The sequence below is a fragment of the Tenrec ecaudatus genome, chromosome 10 (assembly GCF_050624435.1).
Source record: "Tenrec ecaudatus isolate mTenEca1 chromosome 10, mTenEca1.hap1, whole genome shotgun sequence".
NCBI lineage: Eukaryota > Metazoa > Chordata > Mammalia > Afrosoricida > Tenrecidae > Tenrec > Tenrec ecaudatus.
In genome coordinates, this window is record NC_134539.1 from 64,037,611 (window position 1) to 64,051,064 (window position 13,454).

Below are 13,454 nucleotides of genomic sequence, written 5' to 3' on the forward strand. Positions count from 1 at the left end.
TTAAGGTCCTATCAATTACATTAGTAAGAGATGAAGAAAAGTCCATTACCTTTTAGTTATCATTAACATATCTGTTTTATTAATCATAACGTGGGTAAAGTATTTATATTTGGCAAATCTTCCATTTTCCATGACCTGAGAGAGAGAAGAGAGAGAGAAAATGATACTATTTTTACTTTAATGCAAGGAATGACTTATGGTCCTCTAAAAACCATTTCTCAATGAAGGCAAACCATTGACAAGAAGGCTTCAAAATTTGTGGACAATGGAATTAAAATGAATGTAATTTTTCCAGTAACTTTTGGAAGCCCTCTCATGTTTATACAGTAAATACACATTAATAGAAAAATGAATTAAATATTCACAAAACATTGTTTTCTTAAAAGCATCTACTTTTACTGATTTATTAAAAATTATTTAATTGAAGCCATGTGGTAGTCTTTAATCCTATATTTTTGGATAACTTTTACCAACAAGGTTTAAATTGAACCTATTGAAATTATTAAACTATTACATGAATTCTAAATGGAAAATAGGCGTGTTATTAGCAAATCCTGTATGTTTGATCATATCTGTACTAAAACATATATAAGCAAACACACACATCATGATGATTACTATTAGCCCAGACTTAGTGCTCTCTCTTCCTTATGAATATGATTTCTTTGATAATTTTGTAACCCATTCATAAATAAAGAGCAGATTTTCTGGACACACAAGCGCTCCCACAGTCCACTAAGCTGCTTCAACAGCTATTAAGTAGGACAAGTAAACACACACACATTGAGTTATAAATGAAAGGTGAATATAACTTCAGATTCAAAGAAACTTAACAATTAGTAGATAATTTATGAAACAATTCAAATGAATTTAGAAAACAAATTATATGAATCGCATTTGAAAAGAATATAAACTCTTGAGAGAAGCATCAAGTTTTTGGAGATGAAGAACAGACATGATCTTCAGGTGACAGTGCACCGGAAATTACAAGTACGAAACGCAGGAACTTTCTAAACATAGTAATAAATTTGAAAAGAGACAAAATTTTATTAAAAATGTTAAGAATACTAATGTGTAATCATAACAAAGCCCTGTGATTAAATCTGACACTGGTACTGATGGATCAAAATTAACTGATTCATAGCTTGTTCTTAGATATAAAAATTCATTATGACTTCCCACAAATTTTACATTTGTATATTTATATACACACAAATGTGAACTCACATTCAACATATCACATTTTTTGTTCTGTGGGGGTTGACAAAGTGATACTAAATCTAAGAAATCAAAGCAAATAGCAGAGCAGAATGAGAGGAACTGTTCTAATACACATGCAGTTACGGAACAGTTTGCTGCCAATGTACGTTTCACATAGATTAAGAGAAAGAATACAAATTTGAAAAATTGGGACAAAATTTATAGAGGAATGTAAATATAAACCAAAGGGGCTTTCTACTCCTGTTAAAAGTGACCATCTCAGAAGCTCACATAGGACCCTGTCCTATGGGGTCACAGAGCTGGCATTGACTTGCTGACAGTGAGTTTTGTTTTGGTTTATCCTTAAGTTAATCCCAACTCATCGCAACCCTACATAAGGTTTCTGTTAAGTCTGTCTGGGCGCTCACAGCCTCATCTTCCTTCTAAATGTAGGAATTGAGGGAATCAAGAGAGAATTTCAAATTAATGGGTAACAGTTTATATTACTACAAAACACGTTTCAGCTACTTAAAGCTGGATCCCTACTTCTCTCTTCACATCCAATAAACCCACATAAACCAATGATTTGGCCAAATACAATGGAACTACAAAAGCACTGGGGCAAGTAAGCATTACAGACAAAACACAAAGTTCATAAAACATGATGTACACATTTTTCTAAGCACATAAAAATTAAACATACTCAATGGCAAAACAATGAACAAATACAATAGAATAAAGCAAAATGTCAAAACAAAAATCAAGAGATAAATTGGGAATACTCATTCAGAGACACAGAGCTAATTTCATAATATAAAGAATTCTAATAATCTAATTGAGTAGAAGGAAAATGAGTAAACCAATAGGAAAATGAATGCAGAACATGAAGAAGTATTTCATAGAAAGCAAAACAAGACCAAAATGTTGGCCAATAAAATATATGGAAAATATTTAATTCAAAATCAAATAAAAACAAATAATCTCATTTGGAACAGAATTTACAATGCTAGAATTTCTCTTATGAAAACATACACCAAGATGTACTTATAAGAATATTAGGGGGGGGGAAGAATATCAGGGGCATATGCTAAAAGTTAAATTTGTAAATGTTCATTATTAAGGGATTAGTTATATAAATGGTAGTACACTTGTATAATGGAACATAGTGAAATTGGATAAAAGAGATTATATCAAGTATATACCAATATAACACATGCATATATACACATTCACATGTGTAAGAAAATAAAGGATAGAAGTATTGGTCTATTAATGTTCACATTTTCTATGAGATAAGTTCTAGAAACAACAGTAATGTTGAAAATATTGCTAATAATCTCAAGTCATCCAAATGTTAGAGTAGCAGAGTTCCCAACAGAAATATTTCTGAGCATAGTAGGAACAAATCACTAACAGAGAAAACCTAACTACCAAACAGTAAGAAATGCTAATCATTCATAGGAAACATTCCTTAAGGATTTGAACATATAGTTCAGTAAAAAACAAATACAAAATCTGACCAACACCTGACTCTTAGAAGACAAGAATCTAACAGAGGGAGAATACATTTTTCTTAAAATGGCAAAATGGGGGAGAAAGTGAGAATTGTCAGATGTCAGGAAGTCTACTCATCAATTAAGTTTACTTTTAAAACAAAGTTTAGGGAAATAACTCTCATTTAGAGGAGTCTTGGTGAAAAAAAAAAAAGGCTGAATGTTTAGCTGCTAGTTCAAAGTTCGATGGTTTGAACATACAGAGTGCCTTTGAGGGAGAGATCAGCTAATGTCTTGATTACAGCTAAGCCAAACCCAGGGGGTAGACACAGTCACATGGGTCATGATGAAGTGAATTTCAATTGACAGCATCCAACGACAACAATTATAAATCAATGTGAAATAGAAGACTTCTTCAAAGCTCTATCTTAAAAAAAAAACCAACCAACTTTATCTTTAGGAAAATCTTTGTTAGCATAATTTCCTTATATTTACCTGACAAAGGTTTAGATTTAAGAAAAGCTTATCAATTCACTTTAAATCTGAAAGAATTGCAGGCCACAGCAAGAAAAACATTCAACCAAGCTGTATGATCAAATACAGTTTCATCACCTCAACACAATGATTTCATATGTAATAGAACAAATATAAACAAAAGTGAAGACCTGCTAATTACTTACTCTATGAAGCAACTTGGCTTCATACAATTAAATATTCCTGACCATGTCACTAAAACTGAGGGGTCACTCACTAAGCCCCACATCTTTGTCTTCTTCCTTGCGCACGAGCTGCTTTGGCTGCCCACAGCAGCATAAGCTATGCTGACCGACCGCTTAGCTGGAAAAGGAAAGATAAGCATAAAATCCTTTGACACAAACCAAAACGGTTTTATCTCAAGAGATGTCAAGCCCTATTAATTGGCTATCCAAACACAGTCTTAATGGTAGAATTATGCTCATAACATAATTACATGCACTGATCACAACAGACCGTTAATTAATCTAATTTGTAAAAAACAATGGATGATTTAAAATTGGTAAAGGTATACAAGAGGGTTGTATCCTTTTGCCAGACTTATCCAATCTGTATGCTGAGTTTCCATCTCTCTAACCATTCCCTGAGAAAGTTGATGCTCTTCAACTTACACCAGGACGAATTGGCAATTTTGGCATCCTCGAGAGACTCAAATCTTACTCCTCTAAGCGTTTCTTAAAACTTCAGAAACAAAAAAGAAGTGTGTAGGGTCAAGATCAAGATTGTAGGGTGAATGAAGTAGGTTCCCCAACAAATTTTCATGAGACAGCCCTTACTATACTTAAAGAAATGAGCAGGTACCTTCCCATGATATAAAAAAAAATTCTTCGTGCCATCTTTCCAGGATTTTTTCCTAACCAGTGAAATTTTCGATTTCTTAAAAGTTGTGATAGATGCCATCAGAGCCCCCAATGATTTTTTTTTAAAAAAAAGTTCCATAGCACTTGAAGTCGCAGAAGACAATGGGTGCACAAGCAAAGGTGGTGAAGAAAGCTGATGGTGCCCAGCTACCAAAAGATATAGCACCTGAAGTCTTAAAGATTTAAAGATAAACAAGCAGCCATCTAACTGAGAGACAACAAAGCCCACATGGAAGAAGCACACCAGCCTGTCCCGACTCGGTCGCTGAGGACAAAGTGGGTGCATAAGCAAAAGTGGTGAAGAAAGTTGATGGTGCCTGGCTATCAAATGATATAGTGCTTGGGGTATTAAAGGCTTGAAGACAATCAGGTGGCCATCTAGCTAAGAAACAGCAAAGCCCATATAGAAGAAGAACACCAGCCTACCCTGACAAAAACGCTGAAGACAAACTGAGTGCATAGGCAAATGCTGTGAAGAAAGCTGATGGTGCCCAGCTGTCAAAATATATAGAATCTGGGGTCCCATAGGCTGGAAGATAAACAAGGGGCCATCTAACAGAGAAACATCAAACCCCACATGGAAGAAGCACACCAGTCTGTGTGATCACGAGGCGTCGAAAGGATCAGGCTTGAGGCATCACAGACCAAAAAACAAAAAAACAAAAAACAAATCATAGCATTATGAATGAGGAGGAGTGCAGAGTGGGGACCCAGGGCCCATCTGGGGGAAATTGGACATCCCCCTTGCAGAAGGGCTTCGGGGAGGAGACAAGCCAGTCACAGTGCAGTGTAGCAAGGATGAAATATACAATTTTCCTCTAGTTCTTGAATGCTTCCTCACACCCCCCCCCCATCATGATTCCAATTCTACCTTACATATCCAGCTGGACTGGAGGATGTACACTGGCACCGATAGGAACTGGAAATACAGGGAATACAGGACAGATGAACCCCTCAGGATCAGTGGCAAGAGTAGCGATATAGGAGGGTGGAGGGAGGGTGATGGAGAAAGGGGGAACAGATGACAATGTCTACATATAACCTCCTCCCTGGGGGATGGACAGTGGAGAAATGGGTGAGGGAGACGTCGGATGGTATAAGATATGATAAAATAATAATAATTTATAAATTATCAAGGGTTCAGGGGGAGGGGGGAGGGAGGGGAAAATGAGGAGCTTATACCAAGGGCTCAAGGTAGAAAGCAGGTGTTTTAAGAATGATGATGGCAATGTATATACGAATGTGCTGGACACAAATGATGTATGTACGGATTGTGAAGAGTTGTATGAGCCCCTAATAAAATGATTTTTAAAAATTCTTCTAATAAGCCCATGTTTTTCCTTGGTCCTTGGAGAAAATCTGTGACGAGGACATCTTTGGAATCCTAAAACAGTTACCATAACTTTCCGAGCTGATCTCTCTTGAGTTGAATTGATCTAGTTGATCCCCTGGAAGCTACTGTTTGGCTAGGACTTTTTTTTAAAAAAGGCATCCTAAGAAAACTAAGAAAGTATACTACTGAGAACCTGCCTGTAGTTCTCTGCTGATCTTAGAGACAGGTCTTAACAGGTTTTGTCTGGAATAATGTGCACATATAAAAATTAGAATCAGGATAGGAATACTTATTTTACATTTGTAGATAGCTATATATTTTTATACACATCAGAAGATGGAGTTTGACTTTACACTGAACCTAACAGTCCAGTGAAATGTGGGTTCAGATATGTCACATATTGTATGTTTCTTACTCTAGGGTCCAGTGACAGGGTTACTAAGGAAAGCAAGAGACATTTCTTGTGTTTACAAGGCTTACTCCACCCATCTTCCCGCCTGATTAAGGGACTCCGAAGCTGCTGCCCAGACCATTGGAGTCATCAACACCAACCAGAAAGCTTTGTGGGAACCCTCCTGTCTGAAAGAGTTATAGACATCCCAAAGACTTAAATATCCGAGGGCAGACCTTGTTCTCACTCTTGCTGCTCTGGCTGTTCTTAGTTTGCTCTCTGGCTCTGGACTCTTTCTGCCATTCATTTCTCTGCCTGTTTCCACAGAAGCCGCAGCTGTGACATTACAGCCAGACTCTTTCCTCGCCAGACTCTGTTGTAGTTTGTTAGTGGGTCTGTATGAAACCGAATTTTTTCTTTATGTAACAGAGGCTCTTATGGACTCACACCTTTTAAGTTAGCTAATTCTCTGGCTTTAGACGAAGGGCCAGCTCTAACCTTTCTGTATCTGACTATCCTAAACTCCTTTCACTTAATTTTTTTGATTTCTTGTTCCCTACAAACTTCACCTCCCTCAGTAAATCTATTAATTAAAGGTCTCACTCTGTCTCTTGTCTCCGAAAGACCTACCACTTACAATGCTTCCATTTCATAGAATGCCTAGAAAGCATTATCTCTTTGAAAGATGAAGCATATCTTATATGCCTTTTGAGAGTCCTGCATACAGCAGCAAAACAACAAGCAAGAGACTATGATGATCTCTAATCTAACAGAGCTGGCCTCTGTGATGGCACAGGCTATCCCGATCAGCAGGATGATCAAGCTCACTATAATATTAAGCTTATGAAGGCCGAGGAGGAATCTTTACTTCTCTCTTCAGAGATGGAATCCTGCTATATACAGGAGTGCCTGATACCTGACAGGAATTTTATCAATTATTTGTTGAATACATAATTATGTAGCTCAGCACTTGGTTCTTTGTATTCATATAAACTTGCTATGAAAACAAGCCAATATGTGCAATAACAACTCTTGCTTTTTTTGGGGTCATTTTAAATAGCGAAGTAGCTTGGCAGCTTATTTAAGAAAGGTTAACTTTATGTGAAAACCTGCTCATATTTGTATTTAAATGTTGTATAACCAGAACAAGAACGCTTATTAAAATGACTGCCTCAAACGTACCATATCAAACCAAACTCACTGCCACTGAGTCAATTCTGATTCAAAGATCACAAAGTTTTAAAATGCATTTCTCCACAATACTTCCTACAGGGTTCTTTATGCTCCAACATCAGTGTCATGGCACACTAAAAATCAAAAGCTCACTTTGTGCTAAGAATTCTTTTCTTTCCCCCTCCTTCTTGTAATGTTGTACTGGGTAGAAGCAAGGCACGGAAGGAAAGGAGATTGCAGATAGCTTTAAAGACCAAGAGGTGGGACTCTTTAAGCGCTACCTCCAAGGCTGTCTACCACATTGCATCAAATTCTTGTGTGTGTTCAAAGTAACCATGGCTCATTCTAAAGCAGAACTCCAACACATTAACAGAAAAATCATTGAGTAGGGCCCTAAGAACAATGTAGCACCATTGGCTCAAGATCTTCTAAATTATTTTAATATTTTCACTGGAAATTTGTCACTGTCATTATAAAACATGAAGAGGATATCAACTACAATTAAACTTATAATTAAAGACTAGCCCCCAAATACATGGCACTTCTTTCATGATCACATTAAAAATTTGCTTTTAAATCAAGGTGATGAGATTTTAACATTGGTAAAGTGGGACACCATTGATAAAACTCATATCCTGGCGAAATAGCCACATGGCAGCCGAAAACCGTGTACCCTAGCTTGTCGTGCATTCTTTCCAAAAATTGGGACTGTCCCGCCAAAAGCGGGACATCTGGTCACCTTACTTTAAATATCTGAAGGAGACTTACAATTTTCAGAAAATTGTTTCATTTGGCAAGAAAAGCATCTTTTCTTTCTTAGGACAGTGTAGACTTTGGAAAGCTGGCAGTGACATGGTCATGTAGTAGATTGCTAACTACAACATTAGTGGTCCAAACCTACCGGCTTTTCCAAGAGAAAGATGAACTGATCTGTCCCATAGAGTAACAGCCTTAGAAACCCTAAGTAAGGTTGCTGCGTCTGAACTGACTCGATAGCAGATTTTTCTATACTAGTGTTTTAACAACATTTGTGTTAGAGCACATAATATATGAATATGCTTTACAAAGCTTGTGTCTATTTAAAGTAACCATGGGAAGTTTTAAAAGCAGAACTGCAAAACATCAACAGAGAAATCATGAGGGCGTCCTTAGTTAGAATTTAGTACCAATGATTCAATGTGAGCTAAAGGCCTTCTAAATTAATACTGATTACAGAAGTCTAGCATAACTTTGCTTTTTCGTTTTTTTCCCTAGCATAACTTTGTTACGAAGAAAGTCAACTCATGTGAAACATACTTAAATTTATCATTTGTGATTTATCCTAAAGTTAAAGTGGAATTTTCAATTAAAGGGTATTTACCCTTCAGTAATATATGAGGGGGTACTCCCCACTCCCCCCCCCCCCTGCAAAAAAAGGAAAAAAGCTTCACTGAGCAGAATTTTTATAGTACGTATTTTTCCTGCTAGGCTAGCATCCAGCAACTCATTCTGAGTTAGTGCACCCATGGCTTCACCTGGGAAGGTTCTCTCTGGTCACAGTGAATTTTTTCATAAAACCAGTTTCACTCAAACCTCTTATTTTGTGATGGCCAATTTAAGAGAACAATGTATGGTTCAGAAATTTTGTCTCCTGCTTGGGAAAAATGCCGCAGAAACTTGTGATGTTGAACACAGCTTACAAGGATAGCGCTATGGGAGAAAACTGAAGTGTATGAATGATTTTCTTGTTTTTAAAAAAGGCAAAATGTCAACTGATGACAAGCCTTGTGCTGACGTCCATCAACTTCCCAAATGGATGAAAATGTCAGCTTGTAGTGCATTTGGAGTTTGTTCTACCACATCAGACTGCTAATTAAGCTTTCCATTTAGAAGTTCTGAAAGGATTGCTTAACAGTGTGTAACAAAAAAAGGTCTGCTTTGCAGCAGAGGGAGAACTGGTTTTGCCACCATGACAATACACCTGCTCATGCAGCCATCTCATTTCCAATTTTTGGCAAAAAGCAGCATGCCTCTTGCCCCACGAAGCTTACTCACCTGACCTTATTCCATGCTATTACTCTTTGTTTTCGTGGATGCAGAGGGACATGAAAGGACAGCGATTTGATGATGTGGAAGTGGTGACGAAAAAACGAGGGAGGTGCTGTCAGGCATCCAAGCAGATTGAAAATGGTTTCCAAGAATGGAACTGCAGATTTGACAAATGTTTTAAATATAATGGAGAGTACTTTGAAGGTGATAAGGTTGTTTTGTAAAGAAATGTAAATACATAGATTTGGGGATAAAAGCCGTTTTTGTTTTGGAACCACCTTCTATTGATAAATTTAAGGGATACATTGACAGCCATTTTTTTTTAAATGACCAGTATGCTTCTTCCACATGGGGTTGTTGCTAGAGGCAACAGGCAGCAGCATCACACCAGCCTGTGCAATCATTAAGGGTTGATGGGATTGTGTAACAGGCATCAAAAGACCCAAAACAAACATACAAAACATATTGCTGAGAAAGGGGGGTCAGAGCAGAGACCCAAAACCCATTTGTTGATAATGGGATACCCCCTCACCGAAAGGTCACAAGGAAGGGATGAGTCAACCAGGGCGCATTTTAGCACCGATGAAACACACAACATTCCTCTGGTTCCTTGAGGCTTCCTCAACCCCAACTACCATGACCCCAATCCTGCCTTTCGCTGTGGGCCAAACTGGAGCATGTACACAGGTACAGATAAAAGCTTACGACACACAGAATCCAGGTCAGATAAACCCGTCAGGAACAGAAATGGAAGTAGCGATACCAGGAGGGTAGGGGAAGGTGGGAAAGGAGGGAAGGAAGGGGGAACCAACTGCAGTGATTGACACATAACAACCCCCACTAATCCCCCCCGGGGTACTAATAACAGAAACTTGGGGTGATGGTGGTAGTGAAGGGGAGACTGGGCTGGGTGAAATATATGAAAATAATAATTTATAATTTTTCAAGGGGTCACAAAGGTGGGAGGGGAAAGGGAGAGAAAAGAGGAGCTGATACCAATGGCTCAAATAGAAAATATTGAAGGCAACATTTGTACAAATATGCTTGATGCAATTGATGTATGGATAGTTAAAAGAGCTGTAAGAGCCCCCATTAAAATGATCTTTAACCTCCCTGGTGGTAATCGCGAGTGTAGCTCAGGGTAAATGTTAACTGTCAGAAGAGGTAACCCTGAGGCACACTCGGGGTTACACTGCAGAGCAGTCCCTTATCTGCTCCCCGGTCCAGCGGTGCCCTCTGCTGTGATCGCAGAGTGATCTTACTTCCTCATACGTGGAATGTCTACTACAGAGATTAAAATGAGTAATTTCTTAAGAATTACAGGCCTACAATATAAAACAACAAATTTTATGCAAAACAATGTACCACTTTGGGTACAAAATTACTGACATAATTAGACCGCCAGGGAGATTAAATGGAACTGTGAACTCCAGAACCAAAATAACTTACTGTCATCCAGTCATTTCTGACTCATAGTGACCCTACAGGACAAAGTAGAACTGGGCTTGAGGGTTTCTGCGATGTAAATCTTATGGGAGTAGAAACCCTGATCTATCTTCCAAGGAATGGCTGGTGGTTTCAAATGCTGACCTTGTGGTTAGCAACTCAACACATAACCTACTGCACCACCAGGACCCCATATATCATCTCGAAGAAAGTATAGTATAGTATAATTAACACAGCAGTCTTATTAAAAAGTATTATGATATCATACGGAATGGTTCTAAGTGGAATGCATTACACTTGGCACAAAATAAGAGATTCAGAAGTCTCCCAAACCAAACTCACTGCTATCAAGTTATTGTTTACTCATAGCGACCCCCTGTGGGCTCCCGAAACTGTAACTGTTTATGAGAGTAGAAAGCCCAGTCTTTTCCTTGTGGAGCTGTTTGGTGGTTTCAAATTGTGGACAATGTCAATGGCAGCCTAATATGTAAACACTACGCCACCAGGGATAGACCTTCAAAAATGATGTGGAAAAGGCCCTCCAAGACATTTCTGTTAAATATAATCAACGATATACAAACACTGTATCCAACTGGATACTAATCAACCTCCTTTCCCATGGGATCTACTTTATCGGAGACACGACAAACTCTTTATTTGCCTAGAGAACATAATTTGGGTCTCTTCAGCTTTCTCATCCAATGCAGAAGTATCTGCTGGAGAGGAAAAGCTGTAAAATGAAGAGTGAAGTCTAACAATCTTTGCTCCTAGTTCTTGTGCACTTACTGAAACTGTCAGATGAAGCCAGGAAGCCTGCTCAGCGCTACTCTGGTGCTCTGACTGCCTATGTAAGCCCCTTCTTCCCGATCAGCTGCAGTCCCTCCTCCTCAAGAAAGGGAGGACCACGACGGCTGAAGGCTGTTGTCTTCCAATTGCTATTAAGGCAGTGTTTGAAGCTAATTATAAATGCCTGGAATTTCTGAAAGAAAAGAAATATACAACAAACAAAAACAGCCTCTCTTCTACAGCAACTTACATGATGGTAGTTAAAATATCTTTATAAAGAATATCAGACAACATATATAAATTTAAAAAATAACAGAAATGGCTAAAAATACACTACCCCTATGGGACCATCCAGTTGGCAACAGTCATAGACAGTGAAGAACCCCAGGATTATACAAGGGGCTTCCAACAATCAGATTGTGGAAAAATGGAATGAAAAGATAATATAACTTTTCCAGTAATTTTAAAAATCCTCTCATATAGTCACATATTCACATCCACACAGACATAAACATACTTTTTAGGAGAGTTATTCATTTATTTAAGTGGAGGAACTGTTTTAAAAGGTTGCATCAAAAAATGATGGAGTCATGTTAAGTAACAAAGAAATGGCATCTATCTGAGTTGTAAAAATCAAGAAAAGGCTGTGCTGACTAATTTTGTTCTAAAAATAAGAACTAGGTTTCTCACTGGGGACTTTTATTGGGATGCTTTTTAATATTTAGCAGTTAACATTCTTGCATATAAAATTTTAAAATAATATAAAAGTTGGGAATGCATATACTAAGACTACTGCAAGGTAAACAAACAAACTAAAGAAAATATGCCAAAATAACCCTCAGGGTTAAGGATTATTTTTTCTGTAGTTTCCTAATTTTCTGTAATGTACATATATTACTTTAACAATATAAAAAATAATTTACTTTCATTTTTGAAAACCGTATCTCCTGCAAAATACTAATATTTTAGGACTTTGATTCACAAGAGGGAGTTAGTTTTTTTCCTATGGAATTATGTGTCTTCAAATGTTTTAATTCCTAGAAACTCCAATTTTTATCCCATATAAAATCAGGTTATTGATATTCATTTCAAATAAAAATGTAACATGTCTGGTTCTTAAAAATGATATTCTTAGCTAAATCTGACTACCCTAATTATTATATTATTAAACACAAATAAAGCCTATAATTTGTTAAATGCTCACATATTTTTAGAGTCTACATTAGACTCAGAAAATGAATGATGAAGGAGGGTAGATTTAAGGTCAATTTTACAAAGTTATAAAACATTTATTTAAAAGCTGGTATTTGGAGTTACAATGTTACTCTACATATTTGCCTATATGGAATAATTGCTAAGTAAATCCATCACATTGCCTGGGTTATAATCATGGACATGGCATTGATCTACTACTACCTTAAAACAAAATAAACCATAAACCACTAGAGATGAAAATCATATATTACCAAACTAGTTCCCTAACAGGCCATATATTTTATTTCATTTGACTCCAGACTTTAATTATAATAGGTGGAAAATATTGACTTTACTCCATTAATACATTCACTCACTGAAAGGTTAAATAAATGCAAAGATTTACAAATTGATGTCCATTTATCTAAGGTACAAGTATAGAAAGATAAATGAAATCAACATTCTAATTACACACTCATCAAAATTAGAATGTGATCGAAGTTACTAGTTGCTGTGTAAAGAAAGATTAGGCATCTTTCTTATGCCTAATACCACCTTTAATGCTTTTGAACTACTATAAATCAGTTTATTATAAACTCTATAAATAAACAAATAAATGGTTGAAGGTATGACAGAAAAAAACGCTCAGTAATATTTAGGATGGTTACTTCTGGTCCTCCTAGTAAATTGAATGCAGTATTTCATCAAAGGACTTGAATCAGGCAAGCTACTATAATAGTCATTGTTCTTTAGTTTATGTGATCCTGGAATGTAGACGAGGGGCACCCCCCCAAAAAAACCCCCGTAATTTTCAAAGCCATCAATTTAAATTTTTGTACAAAACAACTGATCACCTTCAAAGTACTCTCCATTACACTGCATACATTTGTCAAATTTCTGATGCCATTCTTGCAAACATCTTTCAAACTCCTCTGGATGGTTGACAGCACCTCCCTCGTTTTTTTCTTCAAACTTCTACATCATCAAATTGCTTTCATGTCCCTCTTCATTTGTGG

The 13,454-nt window shown here is 37.1% G+C and overlaps 1 protein-coding gene across 1 annotated transcript in view; it reads right to left on the reverse strand.

Annotated features, from left to right (window-relative positions):
- The window catches only part of VPS13A (vacuolar protein sorting 13 homolog A), a 253,560-nt gene that overhangs the window by 9,918 nt on the left and 230,188 nt on the right, over positions 1–13,454 (reverse strand). The window contains exon 69 of the mRNA XM_075560517.1: positions 50–135. Coding sequence (XP_075416632.1) covers positions 50–135 — 86 coding nt within the window. The remainder of the gene's footprint in view (positions 1–49; positions 136–13,454) is intronic.